The sequence below is a fragment of the Prenolepis imparis genome, unplaced genomic scaffold (genome assembly GCF_030444845.1).
Source record: "Prenolepis imparis isolate NDT839.2.m4 unplaced genomic scaffold, iyPreImpa1.0 SCAF_1, whole genome shotgun sequence".
NCBI classification, from domain to species: domain Eukaryota; kingdom Metazoa; phylum Arthropoda; class Insecta; order Hymenoptera; family Formicidae; genus Prenolepis; species Prenolepis imparis.
This window is the reverse complement of record NW_028141159.1, coordinates 19,309,722-19,330,431: the sequence shown is the minus strand read 5'-3', so window position 1 is coordinate 19,330,431 and position 20,710 is coordinate 19,309,722. Positions and strand designations below refer to the sequence as shown.

At 36.1% G+C, this 20,710-nt stretch overlaps 1 protein-coding gene across 10 annotated transcripts in view; it reads left to right on the top strand.

The window, feature by feature from the left end:
• The window catches only part of LOC145935175 (rho guanine nucleotide exchange factor 17), a 52,874-nt gene that overhangs the window by 27,286 nt on the left and 4,878 nt on the right, over positions 1 to 20,710 (top strand). For all 10 annotated transcript variants that reach the window (XM_083036294.1, XM_083036369.1, XM_083036301.1 and 7 more), the window contains 11 exons: positions 10,408 to 10,485; positions 13,883 to 13,960; positions 15,005 to 15,109; positions 15,613 to 15,729; positions 17,039 to 17,325; positions 18,200 to 18,337; positions 18,749 to 18,843; positions 18,917 to 19,139; positions 19,641 to 19,732; positions 20,203 to 20,470; positions 20,563 to 20,670. In XM_083036294.1, the coding sequence (XP_082892420.1) occupies positions 10,408 to 10,485; positions 13,883 to 13,960; positions 15,005 to 15,109; positions 15,613 to 15,729; positions 17,039 to 17,325; positions 18,200 to 18,337; positions 18,749 to 18,843; positions 18,917 to 19,139; positions 19,641 to 19,732; positions 20,203 to 20,470; positions 20,563 to 20,670 (1,589 nt within the window). The remainder of the gene's footprint in view (positions 1 to 10,407; positions 10,486 to 13,882; positions 13,961 to 15,004; positions 15,110 to 15,612; positions 15,730 to 17,038; positions 17,326 to 18,199; positions 18,338 to 18,748; positions 18,844 to 18,916; positions 19,140 to 19,640; positions 19,733 to 20,202; positions 20,471 to 20,562; positions 20,671 to 20,710) is intronic.

The window sequence follows — 20,710 nt, the reverse complement described above, 5'->3', positions numbered from 1 at the left end:
ACGGTAAAAGAAAGCAACTTTGTGTCATTGAGAGAAAGCAGAATTGTTTATGTGACGAGGTGAAATGCATTTACGATGATATATCTTGCTGCGCGCCAGTTATAACCATCACACAAGCTGGAATCTCGAATTCGGCCAGAGTTGATATTTTTTTTTTGCATTTTTTTTCTCCATACATAGCATGTGTGTGATGAAAGCGCGCGCAAATCCACAATGCAGTAGATTACTCTGGATACGCGTCATTTGTACGCAGTCGCGTTCCCATCGGAGAGCAGCGACCTATTTCTTCCGCGGATACGGGAGACCCTCCGTCGACGTCATGTTTACCGCTGACGTCATTACGCCCAGGCACATCGTGAGTTTGCGTGCCATTCATGAAATCTCCGTCCGACGTAGAATATGACGTAATACTAAACACCTACCACCGTGTAAAGCTCCCGAAAGCATCAAATGCGTCGAATGCTAATATCCTTTCTGATTTTTCGCGATATGGTTTTTTTATGCATACTGATGGTTATACATTTTCATATTCCCGTCAGAGATAAATGATTCTTGTGACGTAAAAGTATATTGAATTTTTCAAGATTAAATATCCCTTCTGACGACTTCGGAAAAGCGATATTTTTATGTACATAATGAATTTACATTATTTTGTATTGCGATGAAAAACAATTTTTAAATAATTTTTTTAAACACAAACTTCTATTCTTCCTAATTATATGTATAATATATAATTAAGAAATAGAAATTTCGGTCGTTCAATGTACTTCCTTATAAATAATTTCAAAATCTAGACTCATAAATAAGTCGCACAGATTTCTTTTATTTCACATTTGTTCTCGCCCACATAAACAGAAATGAATATTCAAGTTACATGAGATATGATTCATATTTGTTCATTATTTGATCAATGGTACGCGCTTCAATTATTTAATATTGAAACAATAGATGCGCCAACGCGTATTTCATGAATACTTCGATTCTTGAAATATACGGAGCAAGTTTTCCTTGTAAACATAGTATAAACGAAGTGTAACACATATACGTGCGAAACCGGGCCAAATAACAAATTCTCCGCTTTATCGATGCAAGCATTATCGGTGCACGTTCAGCAGAGAAGCTGCGGTCCAAGAGGCGGCGGCGAAGAGACACATACACGTGGAATAATGAAAGGCTCCTCGGCCGGCCATAAACTTTGGAACAATAGCGTAATCGTGGTTCCATTGACTGTTAAGAGGTGCGGATGCGGCTAAGCACGTGGGTGGTATCGGTAGGTACTGGGAGACTTTTATTGCCCGCGCGCGTTGTGTATCAGTCTCTCTCTCTTGGTAGACCGTAAAGGAATCTCGTGCACGCGCGATATTAAATGCAGTTACGTCTGATACAACGGTATGCAGCGAAGTCTCTTAAGCGAGCCTCTCCTCGACAAGAGCTATTTTAATATCGAAATAATATAAAAAAAATGTTACAGACTCTATTTGGTATCCTTGTAGTCTTTTAAGCTTACAGCAGGGCTCTTGGGTCTTATACTTATTTCAGTTCACGACTTTCATTAAAATAAGAGCGTAAGCCGTTATATTTTTAGGCAGTATTATTTTTAGTAAAAATTATTATTAAATACATTTTTAATTGACGCATCTGCAATAAATTTATCGTGATTGGGAAGAGAAAGCTCTCTCAATTTAAAGCCGGATGTTACGGAGCTCTCTGACTCTGATTGATTTTTCGAAGCGCGCGAACAGAAATAGAGATCATAAATCAGCGACGCGATATGCTTTCGCAATATCATCTCGCGACATTTCGATCGGATCGAAGAACGATCGCGAAACGGCGGCGTGATGCGAAATCTATATATTAGTATGCGGTGGACCAGGATGTTGCCGGATAATCTATGAATAAACCGATGAGTGCAGGGCGCGCGGGTGCATGCAAAGTAGTTGTTGCACCATATTCGCCGCGTGGCACGTTACCGGAAAATATTTAAATATTTAACTTACACGTTATTACGCGATGCGTATATATATAAACCACTTGGCCGCGGCGACTGATGCCTATACGGTTTCGCAAGCGCGACCATCTCGTCACTGCGCGATATTTAATTCGATCGGATCGACCTTAAGATTCGCGCGTTTCAGGCGATCTTCTTCTGCCCGTTGTGAGTAAACAGAATTGCATTTCCCAGTCGTTCGGACCATTGCCTCGTCCCGTAAATGCATGCACGTAACTTTATTATCGTACTACGAGCATCTATTACAAGCTACTTGTTTACTTGCGCGTTTGCGCGATATTTTATATTGTTTACGCATTTTCGTGCATATTTTTAAATAAATCCATTAAACTCGTTAATCTTCTAAAGTCTAATATGTTCTTGGTGTCACAATATAATATTTTTCTGGATAGTAGAAAAAATGTTTGAAAGATTTCTAACGACACGAAAAAATCGAATAAGGCACTTTTGAATTTAGACTGCAAGAAATATTTGATTTTATATTTTTATTCGATATTTTTTTTATATTGAAGATCCTTAGAAATAATAGGAATATAATTGTGTTAAAGGGAAGCTCTCCGTATACACACATGCATAAAATTATTTTGGGTTAACAATGGCTTACGCGCGGAATTTGCGTGCGCCGAGCAAAATATGTTGCATTTTGCAGCAACTTGATAAATTTACTAAATGCGCGTCCGAAAAGTACGCAGCAGCATTTTGATGCCCGCCGCAGACTAAACAAGCGTCGTCGAAATAAATATGGGTCTCGTGGGATGTTGCAAAAATGCGCTCTCATAGAATAATTCAGAGAGCGTACATGCCAAGCCGTAACCACGATCGCATTCCGCACGTCCCGAAGAAAAATCACCGGTGTTTCACCCGCGTCCCGATGACACCCACGTCGACGCCGACCTGTGATGTAACTTCCGCCGTCACGTAACGTGCTTACGTTTTTTCTACTTAATCCGTTCGCAATTCGTGTGTCTTATTGTGAGCAATTTGTTTCCAAGGTTTTTCATGAGAAATTAAAATGATTTAACGAAACGTCACGTATTATGCATTTTATTAGTAGTTTTTGCTATTAATAGAGCGAAAAGGCTGTGATATATAAGCACAAAAATGTAGGTAGAAAATGTAATAAGAACCAGTCGCAGAAATTAGACGTAACAAATTTGTCTGAAAATCTTCTTTATTTAATTTGAACGTTCCTTCCTTTGGATCTTTAGCATATCGCTGAGGGAATGACGTACGCGTTTTTGCTCCGTGTTTTTGATCTTGATCGTCTTTGATCGCTTTGAGGGTTTACCCAAGACGGGGGATGATGATCAAGACGCATGAATTTTTTTGTCAATTGATATGCTAAAGATGGCTCAAAGGAAGGATCGAAACGTTCAAATCAAATAAAGAAGATTTTAAGACAAGTTTGTTGCGCTTGGCTCTTATTAGCTTATTTTCTACTTGAATTTTGTTTGCTATTAATTTGAATCAATTTTTGATATACTAATTTACATAGAAATGTTACTCTATCTTTCTTTCTAATTCTTAATTTCGAGCATATTTACATAATTCTACCATAGAAAAGTAGAAAATAAAAATTTTCACGGCTTCTACTATTCTTGATGATTCTATAATCTTCTTTTTAGGATTCCTTTTAGGAAAAATAATTAAAGGAGAGATTAGTATTGAAAAGATCTTTTTTCTCTCTGTTCTCTCTGTAACGATTTTCATTAAAAAGCACGGGTGGCGGGAATTGATGCTTGTTATCGAAGAGGGAAGCGCAGCCTTAATAATTGTCTGTTCATGTATTCGAGAAATGGACTCACAGGCTTATCGATTTCTCTCTCGTTCGCCACGATGGTAAACACAAAAGCGTGCATCTCCGTAAAACAGCAAAACCAGCCGGTCATTGTTCTCGTGTACGCTCGGTTTATGCTTAAATGCGTTCAACTTATTTAACGAAATTCTCACGTGGACGAGTTTATTCGGGCGTAAATCTAGGCAACGCGGCGAGCAAACATGCGAGCGAACTTATAAGCCAGAATATGTTGCCTGGCTATGAATTAGATGTGTTGTTTGAAAGAATAAAATTATGGTTATGCGCAAACGACTTAAGAGCCTTAGGAGCTCGGTCGAGCTTTGTCATAAAATCGAATCGTCTCTCTGCCGACGAACGTGCGACTTAAATTTAAATGTGACCATCCGTTCGTGTAAATAGTTTGTTAAGCTTGAGAGAAGCGCGTGTGAACTGCGCACACACTTTTGCAGTAGTTTATTTGTACTAGATATTTCTCAATTTTCAATTTTATTATAATTTACAGAAATTGTGTGTGTGTACACAGAGGTTTCAGAGAAAATTCCGAGAGAGATATTCCAAAAAATATGTTTTTAAATTTCTTACAGCGTTCTATCTGATCTTTCAATACGTAAACGCAATAATTTAGTAGAAATAAATTTTGGGGCTAATTTATTTCGATCCCTCAAACTCTGACGTTAGAAACCTGTTGCGCGATGGCAAGGTTCGAAAGGGTTAACTCGGCATTTCGATGCAAGGTCGCGAGACCTCGTCCCCTTCACCATGGGACAGAGAAGGGTAAAGAGAGAAAGGGGTAGTTAGTACAGCTTCCAGGATACAGCGAAGCGCGTGTAAAATCCACGTGAAGAGTACGCGCCGGCGTCCTGACGGGCGCGCGCGCGCGCGTTTGGCTTCCGTCCTCTCCACGGCCGCTATTCTCTTGGGCATCGATCAGCTTCCTGGTAACTGTGCGACGGGTCGCCAGTTTCAGGCGTAACGCCGCGTCTATCTGTTGCTCGTCGTGGAAAAGTCACAGCTTGCGGAATCGCGATATGCCGTCGCGATCGCTTTCTCGATAACGCGCTCGGCAAATTGAACGTGTACGCTTGCAAATATTTCGAATATCGTTTGAAACGAGTTTTTAGGTCTTTCCTCTCTTCTCTCACGATGTTAAAATCCAGTAAATCCAGTAAACCAATAATAATAAGAATCTGTGCAGTGTGATGCTGCGGCAGCAGGTAGTCTAGCAGAGCTCCACGCCGATCATCACGAGTGTCTCATCTTCGGCGAATTTTAAAGCGTAGAGAACACGCTTGCGCGAGAGAACACGCTTTCTCAGTCAAAATAAAGTCTTTCAATGTTGATAATAAAAATTAATAAATATATAATTACGGGATACTCGACAGATCGAATTAAGTTGGACTATGATGTGATCATGTGACGTTTTCGAACTTATGCTCATAAATTGGAATTGGATATTATTCGTTCGGAAAAATGCACAGGAGAATACGCAGAAATCAAGTCATTAATCGTAACGAGAAAATACAAATTTAACATAACATTTTTTTTCGTGCGAAATATTTTGATGCGACTAATGCTGTTTATTTTGCGCGCATTTTGTGCAGAATAATGATGAAGTCGTAAGCGGATAACATTTCCATCGAGATAATTAAAAATTCGAAAATTACTAAGTGTTCGAGATAATAAGTGTTCGAAAATTATTAACTGGATGATTAGACTTACAATTAGATAAATTGAAGTAAATTTTGTTTTCGACAAGACGAAACAATTTTTCTGTTCAGTGCAACTTGCTATAATATTACGCAATAGAACGTTAGAGTGAATGATCAAGAATTAAATAATCCTCTTCTCTTAAATTAAATATTCAATTCCTAAATGGAAATGCATAGAAAATATCAATGATTTAAAAAATTATGGCATTTTTTAAATTTGCGTGGGAGAAAAAATTCAATAAAGTAGATTTAGTGTTTTTTTAGCGAAATCCCGGCGATTCTATTGTTTCTCTAGGAAGGCAGAAGCAACGATTCATCTCGTTCGGATCCATTTTCGATCGGTGTAGTTGCTTTGCGCATTAAATCATCTCTCAATTTATTCGCGCGATGTTATGTACATATCATCTCAGGCCATCCGTTTGTTAGGTCGAAATATGCGATAATAAGTGGTGAATTGTAGGTGCGGATTTTTCAAGGAAGGTCTAACGATATTGTGGCTTCGATTTACACTCCTTTTTCTCTCTTGTTCTCTCTCTTTCTCTTTCTCTTGGCGAAAATTCAAGTCGCGCGGGCGCAATTACGAGCGCGTCGCGACGCCTCCGTCGCGTGTAACAGGTTGTAATTTTATTCGAGCCTCATCGGGGCGAGCAAACTCGTGTTGAAAGTGTTTACTTGCGATCGCGTGGCACTCTAGGACAACAGGAAGGCACGTGGATAAGTACTTGCAAGTACGTGAACGGTTTTAAACACGACAGGCTGTTAACGGTTCGATGCATTTAATATGCCTCGTTATATTCAGTGGTCTATTGTCTTTCAGATTTTCTTCCAAACTTTCTTCTCTTTCTTTTCACACTTTTTGACTTCTTTGAGATCGATTTTTTCTTTGCAAAAAACTTGATTGAACATTCTTTTTCTTCATAACTTTGCGAATATTAAATATCTTGTTATAGGCTCTGGTTAGAGACTTTTAATTAAAATTCTTGTTAATATAAAAAAATTTATTTAAATGTAATAAAAGAAGATTACAAAATTTTGTTGTGTAATATAATCTTTATAACTTTTTATTTATTTAATTTTTTTTACTCGTATTTCTACTACTATCAGATTATAATGTTATTACGATAAAGTTTGCTTGAAATGAAAAGAAGAAGAATAAGTCTTTTGTTTTCAGTGCTGAAATTTGATTTATAAAATTTTCGAGATTTCTAATTATTTGTAACGTAATAACATATACATTTGAATTTAAAAGAATTTTAAATATTTCTGCATATTTTTTTCGAATAAAAAATTATACCATCTCTAACGATTGTAAAGTAATATATTATTATCAAAGTTATTATTATAAAAATAAATTATTACTGCAAAAACTGTTTGCAACACTTTATGATTTTTCTTGTTGTTGCTGAAGATGGTTACTGAATAAAGTTCTTAACCATTCTGTGCGCGTTTAGGGGCTAATCGAATAATATCGATCACTTTATATCGCTGAAAGACTACGCTCGGAAATCAACTTTGCTTTGTTTGACAGCCCGAATTTAATCTTTCACGTGTATTTACTTCAGTTTATCTTATTTATGTCGTAAATATATTTTTTTAAATATGTTGGAGCACGCGTCGCGCAAGTCTAATCGAAGAATTGTCAAAACGCATTCGGATGTCAGGACCATCTGGTTTCTCTCTCTCGACACGTTCCAGTATCAGGAAACGTGCGTTTCCTCTTCTCGGTGTCACGGTCACGTTGCACTTCTTCCTGACCTTGCCTCGTCGAATCTGCTGAAAACTTTGCAAATTTAAATTGATCACGTCATCGCAATAAATCTTGTCGCATCTTTTATACTTTTACACGCATTTATTTAAATTATTTTAACGTCGTATATTATTTATCGGAGTCGATAAATTTTCTGCGTATAATACCGAATAACAATTTCGATGAATAACAATTCCATAATGTCGATAGAATTTATCTCTCTCAAACAATAATTATTAATAATATTATATGCACAATTAATAATACTAATTAGAAAGCAAAGGTTTATGGAACAATGTTCTGTACACGTTTACAGTGTGTAATTGTGTCACGGAAAAGTTAATTAACAAATCTCGACAAATTATTCTGTCTGCAAAATATTTATTTGTCTCTTGCGCAATACACATATTACACATACAGCACACATAAAACTAAGTGCTCGCTTAAAAGAGCTTACTTAATAATCAGCTTATATAATGGAATTACGCGGTTACGACAATAAAATCAATTGCGATTGTCACAAATGCAATTGGATGATTAGAATATAAGATAATCGATTTTTTTTCTCCATAAAATGATAAAGAATAGATGCGAAAAACAGATTTATAATTTCACTACGAGATAGATGTGCAAGTTTTAAATTCAATCGTACTAATAACAAAATATTAAGAAACTCACAATAAGAATGAAAAAAAAGTTTCAATAAGAAAAATTTCGAGACATGCTGTATATTGTATAAAATTATATATACGTTTGTATATTGTAAGAAAAAGAAGTACGTAGCTTATCCGCTGAAAGGTATTGATTTTAATTACGTACTTTCATCTCTCCCTGATATTAACGTGAAGATAGCGAGTCTAAGACTACTTAGGCATACGGATAAACCGTAGAGAACATTTGTAACATAACTCTACGATTAATTAGCAAAGGGAGCTTTGTGTAATTAAGCGATCGCGCAATGAATCATTATACTCGCACAAACGGGATCAAGCAAGAGGTCATGATCGATCGCGCGCAATCGATTCTGTAATCGGGCGCGACTCGGTGGCACGAGGAAAAACCGGAGCGTGAAAAAGCGAGAGAGAGACAGAGTGCTGTGGATGAGCTTGCAAGCTTAATCGGATGAGGGAAGGGTGCAGGGGTCTTTAGTCACGGCGCTAAATATAACGGGCGGTCGGTCGGTTCGTTCGTAAACGAACGTAGAAGCGTTCGACGCGCGATCATCTCGAAAGCTCCGCTTCGTGCAAATCTCCACGAGCTTTTAAAGAGGCGCTGTTCGTTTTTTCCTCTTATTTGATCCCGGTTGTCTTCAGATGCGACGCATGTATAAACTGCGACGTTCTTTCTCATTTACATATCTTGAGTGCGGGCATTTGCGTAACTTTCAATACCGATCACTCGTGATGATCGATGTTCTGCTTCAGAGGATTGGGTATTTTTTTCTTCTTTAATTTTTTTCCTGAAACTGATGGTTATTGAAAATTTTGTCAACATTATTTATCTTGTAATCATTAAAAATAAAAAGGGATAATAAACATATAGGATAAATTTCCAAAGCGCGCAACTCGTAATAATCAATACAGAAAGTATAGGGCCATCGTTTTAAAAAAATTTTAGAGATGCATTTATTTTTTATTTCTCGAACGCTTTTGTCATTAAAAATATAATATATAACTTCGAAAATTGTTTATTTGAAAATTCTCGTGTGTTAAAGTTGAGGAATTTGAAATATGCGGCAAACTTTCAATACTGGTCACTAGCGATGATCGATATGTATTTGATGTATTACTTTCCTTTTAATTTTAACGTTGTTTTTTTGAAAACCTGTATTTATTGGAGCAATTTAATAAGGAAGAATAGAAAAATACGCAGTTGTAATTTCCAGACTTATGTAAAATCGATGAGACTTGTAAAATCCGCAAAAGGAGTACAGACATAAAAATTACATGTAATTACTATTCTTTCGATACAGTTTACCGAAACGAGGAACTCGTGAGCGCGATCGAAGAAATTCATAGGAAGAGCCCAAGAATAAAACATATGAGGGCGTACATTTACCTATGTAAACCGTAAGAGCTTGGCTTTGGTTTCCGGCGTTTTCGCCAAGCGGAGCAGGTTGAAGCGATAGACCGGAAACACACGTGAGAGACGCGAGTGGATATTCTAGGTCGGGCGCATTTCGCAGTGCATCGATTTCGCGAGGATGCTATGCGAGTAGAGTGTGTCCGCGTTTACGAAATCTCAGTACAGGTGGCCTACGAGGATGACAATGAACGCTGATCGCAAGCTCATCAATCAACCATCGGTGGACAGCGAGAATAACGAACGCGTCACCTCCGAACGCGTGGGTAGTTTCTCGTTTTCGACGTTTATATAGACTAGGCGGGCAGCTAATTCTGAATGAAAAAACATTCCGAATACCTTGAGTAAGCGCGCTGAGTATGTTCTTTTGACGTATTACGCGCGTCGCCAGAGTATTTCTAAAATAATCTCAAGTGTCGTATTTAAAAATCAGACAGACTCTTTCTTATCGCATTAAATTTTCTTCTACACTTTTTAAGGAAAAAATGTATTTGTTTTATCCATCTTATATTTTTATTTATTACTTGGACACATCAGAAATGATTTTAAAAAATATAGAAAAAAAATAACGGATGTAGAAGCTGCAACTAAGAAGAAGAGACTTAATACGTCAAAAAAGATTGATAAAGATACAGTGGTGAAAAATGCTGACAATGAGATGGATTGCGCGTGATTCATTACACCGCGTATATAAGTAATCCATGGTTACATAAGTCTTTCATCGATGTCTCTCGATACTGACATAATCTCAGTATATCGACGCATTGTTCTCATTATCCTCGGCGATGCGTACTCGGGACGCAATACCTTGCGGCTTGTCGTTTACATTGCATAACGACCATAATCGAACCCGTCATACGCACGCACGTGACGTATCGCACGTGTGGCTCTTTCGTAAGCGCACGTGCGATCTTCATCATCACGGAACGCGACGCAACGATAATCGAGTGACAGCTGTGTACGCTTCGTCTCCTCTTCCGTCTCGGATTAAAAGCGCTTCCTTTTTTTCCGAACGTCATTAAAGAAATGTTTCAATAATTGTCTCTTTTTTTTTACGTTACAGGACACGAGGACTCACGTGGTCGTAGAGCTTTACGACACGGAACGATCCTACGTAGAGGCGCTGCAAATACTAGTCAATGTGAGTATTATTAAATTTTTGATAAGATTCTAGGGAAAAGAATCAATTCGAAATAAAATTAGATTTCTTAGGAGACACACAGAAATAAATATCGTTAAAAACTATTTTGAAATATGGTGTTAATTAATTAATGAAATTTTCTTCTCGAAATAGTACAGATTTTTATTATTATTGAATATATATTTTATAATTAAGATTCTTTGCAACTTCTTTGATATCTTTGCTGAAGCATGAAGATGAGAAAGATAAATACAAACAAATTAATTTCCTCCGAAAGTAATATTCTTCGATAATATTGGATTGGTCAAGAGAATTGCATCGATCGGTCTCTTTCGAGTCCGCGCCGCAAAGTCAGAAGAAACGGCGCTGCATCGATGCAGCATGTCGGAAACTGCGATTCGTCCTTGCATCTTGTAAACAAACACCCCCGCTCGACCGAGTTGTTGCTTGTTCGATCCAAGCACGCCGGCATTTCCTCGGCCTGTTGTTTTCATTAAATTTCTATTCCCAACTTCATAATCATTCTTCGTTAAACACCGGAAATAGACTCAAATGCGAGGTCGTGGAAAATAGTTACTTTCGAAATCGGTACATTTGCCCGTTTGCATAATATTGCACTTAGAAAGCATTCGCGATTACACACGTATCGTTGCTCTTACTTTCAAAATTGAGAAATCATTATCAGATGGCGACGCCAATAATAATAAATTGCAAATTGCGATAGCATTTTTGCTAATAAAAATCGTGATTATTGTCTAAATCCAGCTTCTTTTAAGTTTCCTTAATGACAGGGCACAAATTCAATAAGAAGATTCTGGAAAATTCATATATTTGTTTATTAACATTATTAATTAATATAAAAGATATAATTAAAGTCTGTTTTCATTAAAATAAAGGATGATTTCTTTTTCAAAAATCTGCCGTACATTTTCTATCACGCACACACATTGTGCGAAATACTGTTTAAAAAATCTAACTCGATCGTAATCGAAAAACTAATAATTCTCATACTGCTAGAAAAAAAATAGCGTTAATACTATATACGAGAAACGTTGTTCATACATTTAAGATGTGCGCAAATTCTTAAAAGACAATCGTTTGTAGCAATTGACATTTCAAGGTGGCATTTAAATGTAACAGAATTGTGCATCCTTTTTCAAGAACGCTCGCGAATGTATTCGGAATTTGATTTTCAGCGCATTGTTTGCATCCTTCGTCCGAACATTTTGTTTCAGCGACGCAATGCATCTATAATATTCGTTGAAGGGCGTTTCCATAAATTTGATTACTGGACGACGTGCAGGACGAGTTTGCAAACGTATGCGTGTCAAGGTACCGCTGTCGCGCGAAATGATAATAGCGTTACTCATCTAAATCCATTTTCCGATGTGAATATTCCTTATGAAGAATATTTCAGTTCGCGCGTTTGCAGCTGCCCCTGTTCTGTCCTTTTTTGCACTCTTTACCTCTTTTTTGGTCGAAGAAGTGTGAAAAGAAAGGAACCGCGTTACTTCTGGGAAACCTCTAAATCTACTGAAATTAAAAACTGAAAATACTTGAATTTCATGATTTTTACGATTTTTCAAAATTACATTCATGTTAATTTTCGGCAAGACATACAGAAGAGAATACAATAAAAATTTTTGATACGTGGTTTTGTTTTATATAATTTGTATTGACATTACTCTATGTGAAAAGTACATAAAACCTAAATCATGAACGTGTAATGTATTTAAAATCCATAAAATTTTGAACATTTACTAAAAGCATATAGAGTGTTGCCTTTCTCTCGATATTTTTCGAAATTTATGAAACTGTTTCAAGCACATGTGGGGGTCGCTCGTAATCGGAAGTGCGTTACATTAACGTATGTACAACGTACTCTGCATAATATGGATTGTAGTTTCAATAAAAATATTTGAGCAAACATTGGCCTATGAGGCCGATGTTGAGGCCGATCTTTGTTTTAAATAATTAAACGAGTTATGCGCCGCGCTAATTGCATTGCTATTTTGCAGCGTGGAATAACTATTGAATCAGGCAATTACGATAATTAATCCATGCGATAAAGCTATCAGAAAATTAAATGCTACTTTGTCGCATGATTAGTTGGAGGACGCCTCTCGTGTTGCCAATTATCAACAATTGCTACAAAACGATCGTATTGCGTAAGCTTTCAAACGAAATCATCGTTTCTAAACCTTTGATGGAAAAAAAATCTTTCGCGACACTCTTTCACAAGACATACAGAGAAATAAATAATTTAAAATATATTTAAAATATGTATTTTTTAAATTACTTATAATATTTTATAATATTGTTTGACATTTTCTTCATAATTTTCACATATACATTAATTTATTTTGCAACTAACGTAATGAACAAAATTTTTTATTTTATCATTTTTAGATACTAAAGGGCAAGACTGAAAGAATTAAAAAGAGAATACACACACGCTACATTTAAAATGCGCGTAGAACTAATTACTCAGTAAATTAAATTAAATTAAAGAATAAAGAATTATGTATACCTATATTTAATATAAAAATATATATCTGTGACATTTTTATATTTAAAATATGCATATTTTAGATTGTAGAGTGATATCGCACTAGGTCTGTTGACATAATCGAGATGCATAGCCCAATTTATCAAGTTCAATTTATGCATGCCACTGTTTACGCTTTCAAAATAGGGTGTGTGCTGATTTTTTCGAGATTCAGAGGTGATTTTTAACCCGTGTTATTAGTCGGCGAATTTTCAGCATCACTGGCAGGTACGAACCGGCTTGATTGTCATATTTTATAAACAACGCGGCTGTGCGGGAATCGTTGTCGGTGTGTTTGCCGATTATTTAACAACGACCATGGAACCGACGACGTGACAAGGTCCTCCGCATTTTTCACGTCGTCGATGTAAAAAAAAATATATATATATAATGGGAATAGTGTCGTCAGAGGAGCCGCACAAATAAACTGCGAGATATATTTCCCCGCCGCAGTCGATTATGGTATCAATACGCGTTGGCGTTAATTGAATTTAATTCATTTCTTGAAAATTCTATCGTTTAAAGTCCATGGAATCTCTCCTTCGTTTCGAAGGACGGAGGATCGAGCCGAAGGCTTCGCGGTAAACGCGCGAGAGCACTTTCCAATAATTTAAATCTTATTATCATCGTTAGGAATTTTCTTTCGTCAGACGATACAATTTTTTTACCTTTTTTTTTTCCTCTTTAATTAAAATTCCTCTACTGATTTTGTGCGAAAAATCTAATATCAGAGTATATACGTTTTTAGTCTTGTTGATAGAGAGAGCTTAATAGATAGAAAAATTGTTGCCACAACACACAGGTTTAAAAAATATATTGTGAACACAATATTTTTGGTATGCGTTGCAGAAATACCTACAGCCCTTGAAGAGCCCTGAGAATGCCGGCTTGGTGGATGCCGGAACAGTCGACGAGATATTTTATCAGGTAAGGCGAAGTTGTCATCTCACAATCAATATCAATTTTTATTTGGAGAAAAACTGTTTTAATAAAACCAGAAGGAAAGAGATATATTATTATTCCAAATGTATGTAAATTATATGACTATGTATTTTTTTTTAACCTCACATGTATATGTGCGCTATTACAGCATTATTTTTATCGACAAAAGACACGCCACACTTGTTCATGCGCATCGTAAATCTGTCTCATTGTAATTCAGTATCCAAAAAGTTTCGAGGAAAATTCTCCTCGGTTCTCGCTGAATTGTATTTTAAATTACGCCGAATAGTACATTAGATATGAAACGATTTTATACGATACATATTTCGACCGAGATTTAAGACTAACATCTTTATCGTGAAATTGACGAACATCATTGACCGTGGAATTCTACTCTAAGTCCTTGACACACATTCGGAGCAGCAGTTAATTAGCAAATTGCTGACTGTTAATTGGCTGTTGACAAACTGCGTCTTTGAAAAGTAGCAAATAATTAATAAATTATTCATTAATTTTGATCAATAGTTTATAACTTGTTATACAGTTTATAGAGAGATTGGTGTCTCTAATTAAATTGACTTAGTTCATCAAATATTAGTGACACTTGGAGTTAATAAACGATGCGTGAAAAATGTGTCTATTAAGTAGATTATTATAAAAGATGAAGAAATATTAAAAAATTATAGAATTAAATATTAGAAGGTATAATTAATATATTTAATGATAATTCGAAACTGCTTGTATTTATATTATTCATTTTTCTTCTATCTTTATATAAATTAAATTAAATTAAATTAATAATCTTTTACCTTTCTTTAATACATGTACTTGGATCGATAAATAATAATAAACTCAAGAGAGAGTTAAAATCTCCGTGACACTTCGCCTGTTAAGCTCGATCACGTTGCGTTTCATAATAATCGAAAATTCGCTCGTATTTTTAGCTCGATCTCGTATAAAGTATTATTCAATCTCGCGGCATTTGATTAATGATGAAATTGTCGAAGGAAAATGCTAATGCATTTTCAGATCCCTGCGCTTCTCAGCCATCACGAGGTATTCTTGGAGGAGCTGCGTAGGCGACTGGACACCTGGGAACTTAAGCAGACGATCGGCGACGTCTTCCTCGATGTGGTCAGTTTACATTGTTACTAGGCGCGCAAATATCTTCCGGCCATGTGTGTGATAAATTAAGCACATAACAATACATTCGTTTCCCTTGGTCGTTTAAGACTCTAAAATGCCAACTAAAAATCGACAGATTCGCTGCGTAACGTATTTAATTTACGGTGCGTTATTCTATTCGGTTCATCCTTAATAAATCAACTTGTGTGTCGTAGCCACGTATCACCTCTTTACATAAACGCGGAATATTTTTGGGGCCCTTGAAACACATTTATCTGCGTTCCGCATATTTTTTGTGTATTATGTAACGAGTAAATTCGCAGATGGCAATTTCGCGACGTAGTCGTATACATACATTCGCCCTTAACTCTGGAATGCTTAAATAATGAGTCAGCTCTTCCTTTGAAATAACGCGTTTACTTGCTCGAGAACTTGCGTTTCGCGTACGGTATGTATTTTCATCGATACGACGGAGAATATAAACATAAAGAAACTTGTGTTGTGTTTTGCAGTTCACGAAACCAGTGGTGTTGGAGACCTACACCCTGTTCCTCGACAATTGGAAATCCGCGAGGAAGGCGATAAAAACGACGTGCCAAGCGAAACCAGCCTTCGCACGATTTCTCGAGGTACATACGCTGCAACGTTCTACTATTCGCTGCATTTTCGTTCCTTTGTTCTCTCTCTCTTCATTCTTTTTTTCTCTCTTTATATAACAATATAACGCATGGCAGTTATTATTAAACTATTATTATTATATAAAACTTTTTTTATTTCACGTCACGTTTTTAAAGCACCGCGGTCCCGATCTTTCGCACAAGTTTATTGATATAATTTAACTTGTTACTTGATTGCCAGCATTATTCTCGTCTACTTACCGCACAGAATCCCCCGAGGCTTGGTGCATCTTTGGTGCGCTCGGCAATGTAGGCCCTGGAATGCGAATTGTTAGCCACTTTAAACGCTAAATTGTACTTAGCATTTTTCAAACATTTGCAAAGAAAGCAGTCTATGATTTTATATATATTTTATATGTTTTTTATATATATTTTACATATATTTTATTTAATAAATAAATTATAATAGATTTTTCAAAATATTACATAAGATTACAGTCGACGAAAGACTATTTCTTAAGTAACGCTAAAGTAAAAGTAAAAAAAAACAGAGAGATTATATAATTAATATAATTTAACTGAGAATTTTTAGTAAGACTCTTTGTTTACATTTAAATTTTAACGGGTTAAGTAAGAGCTAGATGCGTATAATAGTACGTCAGTTTAAAAAAAAAAATAACTTTTCACTGAAACTGATTAGTGCACAGGACACACATTTTTCTCTGACAATGAGTGATACCAAGTAATTGTATTTAACCAAGTATTTAAGTAACCAATTAAATAAATCTCAATTCGAGATTTTTATTTTAATAAATTGTCTAACCCTAAAGAATAGTAGAGGAGAGAAATATCGGAGTAAAATCGATGTGCATAACAGTTTCAATGAAACATTAATTTTCCTTAATTAACGCACTATTATCCGCGTCTGGCTCTTATTATAGCTCGTTGAAATTTATATTTATGTTTCACATTAAAAGCCTTATTAAATTCTCAGAGTTGAATTATATTAATAAAATAATCTCTGTTTTTTTTACTTTTACTTTGTTAGCCTTGCTTAATAAACGGTCTTTATTAAGCATATTTCTAATCGGTTGACATTTTTTTTTTTTTAATTTGTAATATAATTCAATTTTCAAAATTTTGCATAAAGTTTGCGCTCACGATTATAATACGAATGCGATTATTTTATCAGTTAGATATCTTAATTGCGTGCCGAGATAAATTTTCAATAATTCGGGATGTAATTTTACGCGAGGTAAATTATAATAAAAAGTTTTCAGTGTATAAAAAAAAATAGATTGACACTTTGTTATATAATTAGACGATGGAGCGCGAGCACAAGGGCAAATTGGGTCTGGACCAGTTGCTGATCAAACCCGTGCAAAAGATCCCACGGTACGAGTTGCTGATACAGAGATTGCTAAAGCACACAGACCCGACACATCCCGATTACGAGCTGCTGCAGGCAGCGCAGAAAGAGGTCCACGAGCTGGTCGTGAAAATCAACTGCACGGAAAGGGAGTCACTCGAGTGGGAACAGCAACAGACGACATTAAGGGAGGTCCAGGCTCTCGTTGAAGGTCTCGCCGGCATCGTAACGAACGACAGGTATATTAATGGCCCACGAATTTTGTTTAAGATTTTTGTGTCGGTCGGGATACTCGTTAACAGAAATTGTATTGATATGAAATTGAACGGTTTTGATAGCTCAATATATTCGATCGCCTAGTCTCGACGATTTACAATCATTTTTCAGTGTAAAACAATCATTTTTCAGCGTATTCTTGCGCAGGTGAAACGCATTTATCACGAAGTTTTTATGGGAAAATAGTCTCGATATTTTTTTCAACGTGACGTGCGCCTAGAAACTTGATTTCAGCAAAGTGCAGGAATATAATGGAGCAAGGGGAGTTAATTAAGATCTGTAAATTGTAATTAATCGCTCAATTTACAGAACGTGCTCAAAATCATATTTTGTGTTTGTCGTTCAATCCATATTTTTTTCTAGATTGAGCATTACTTTAAGCCGTAATAATAAAATATTAGATATAAATTGCGGTTGATATTTAACATAGCGTCATATATATATTATAATTTAATTAAACGATATAAAAATTTTGTTGGCGCCTGCTGTCGTGATATCAATCTTTTAGAATAGACGTTACAAAGCAACCTTTAAAGACGTAAATGATCGAGAAAATACATGTATCACAAATGATTGAGAAACTGTCTCGTCGTAGTAACGTTTTCCAATAAATTGTCGATGCTACTGCTGTGACAGAAACATCGTTCCACTTCACGCGCTTTTCAATCTGTGCCAATCGCGTCGTGCACGCGTTACATCGTTTTTCCACCGGACTTATTTAGCCGTCGGAATCGGGATATCGATTACCAATAATAATGTGTTGTGGTGGAAACTGACCGCGACAAAAAGATTCATCGAATTTATCGTGTGACACGTTATCCGCTTTCCCTCCCGTAGAGCTTTCGTCCGGCACGATCTGGTCACCATAGCGTCGAATCAGGGCACGCGGAAGGAACGGGCTTTATTTTTGTTCTCCGATCTCCTCGTCATCACCAGCATCAAGCGCAGAAGCGGCACGATAAGAAAACCATCAACGTAAGTATCCTTGACAAGAATATCTGAAGTATATATTTCAGTAAAAAACATACAAAATTGCGAATTTTTCTATCAAATAACAGTTTCACCGAATTTATTATTAATATTTTTTTTTAGATTTAATTAGATTTGATTCGGCATTAGAAAATTTTAAAATCTTCTAAATAAAATGTAAACGCTGTGGGACGATATTTACGAAACTTTCTAAAAATTCCTTACAATCATTTTATTTTAATGATATTTTTATTAGAAATATGTAATTATTCTCATTTAAACGCTAAGTATAATGTAATAAAATTATATAATAGAGATTTTATATTATACATTTTGGTACACACATAAAAATAAATACAATTTTTAAAGGTAAAAGAAAAAATTATTGCGACAATAATAAGGGATAAAAATTCGCAGGAGCACGTGTCCGAACAGCCTGGTTGGTTTACTTGACGCGAACAAATACAAAATGCTGATGCGAATTCCACTGGATGATCTCGAAGTGATGAAAGGTATCATCGAGATGCCTATTTATCGAATTATTCGTCATTTCAGGATGAAACTATGTTAATATCGATTTTCCAGCCAAAGACGAGAATTTAAGGCGAATGGCGCGCGAAGTAGACTATCTTCGAGAAGACTGCACGAAGTTAACTCAACTTCAGGAACTCGCCGCGGCTTTGCACGGTGCCAAGCAACAGTTGGAGGATCTTATCAAGGATATGCTGAATCAGTCCCAGCGACAATTGGCAGAAAGAAATGCGGCGCATTCGCAGTTGGCTTGCTTGGAACTAACACTCAATACTCAGTAAGTATACAAGAGAAAAATTTTTATCTTTGAGAAATTATCTCTTGAGAATTAAATGCAATAGATAAATGAAAAGCCGCCTAAGATATTAATAATGATATCATTATTTTAAGATCTGACACTCAAGTCCTTATTTCCTATATACTTCGAGAGAACGCGAAATTATTAATCTTTGCAATAATACGAAATAAATTCTTGCTACAGAATCGCGATTGAATATATCTTTGTTTACATATTTGTTATTTTATAATTGTGCATGAGATGAAATAAACTGGAAAATTTATGATTTCGATTAAATCGATGATTAAATTTAGCCCGATTGATAATCAGTTGAGAAGAGCTAATTTTACAAGATTATCGCGAAATCCTATAATCTCATTCTCCGAGAATCGTTTTCGATCACGTTTCCGCATATTGGGAATTCTTAAATCGTGATGATTCAATCGTATTGCAACAGATTGCAACGTGACTCATATTGTGCATGCGTACTTTTATTTACAGAGCCGGAATTGAGAATATATCTGTTATGTTCGCGAAACCGGACAAGCGTGCGAGTTGGGAAGAGAGCTTCAACGAAGCCAAACAAAAACTCGGTGAGTGAAACTTTTCAGCGACGAACGTTTCATACTTAGAAAGTGTCATTTTTGATGTGATTTTTCCAGTATTAATATATACTCTAAAAATAATATTAAAAAAAATTTTTTTTTTAACAACATTCAGTAGCAATGTAGTAAATAGACATCGAATATTATTCTCTATAAACGAATAATTTAATCAATCATAATTACTTTTCTTCACAAACAATATATCTGCTAAATGAAAATTTAAATGAAGAGAATTAAATTAATAAAAATAATACGTTGAAAATTAAATTAGGATTCTAAAATAAACATCATATTTTGTTTAATAAAATTTTGATTCTGCCAACGTGCATATCAATTCAGAAAAATTCTTGTCATACACAAAAAAACATACATAAAATCTGTTGCATATTTTTTACTTTCTCAGTTCTTGAATTATAAATTGACAAGTCAGAATAAGCACTTTGCTATTTCACGTGCAGCGCTGTCAGCCGACAGGAGACCGTGTCCTGAATTCGTGGGACCTCTGCCGATCAGAAAGACACGAGCTGGTCTCCAATTCACGTGCGCGGCACCGACATTGGTGAACGGGCAGGGATCGAAAGACGTTTGGGTCTGTAATAGCGATGGTTACGTCGGTCAGGTGTGCGTTTTGAGTCTGAGCCCGGAACCACCGCAAGTTACGTCGTGCAACGGAGTCTGCAACGCCAGGATACTCTGTGTCGCCGGGATACCTGCGTGCACACCCGGGTAAGATTAGCGAGACTAATAAATGTAGGCGACGAGAGATAATTTTGAGCAGATGGAGGTATACGAACACACGGATTTAAATGTCTTTTCAGTTCAAACTCGTGCACGTCGAACAACAGTCCGTTCGTCAACAGCAAGAGCGGTATAAGCATATCGGTGCAAGACGTGGATGCTAGTGGCGGTAACATACAGTTAGACAGGTAATTATTCTCTCTCGAGGCAATCGTACGATTCAACACG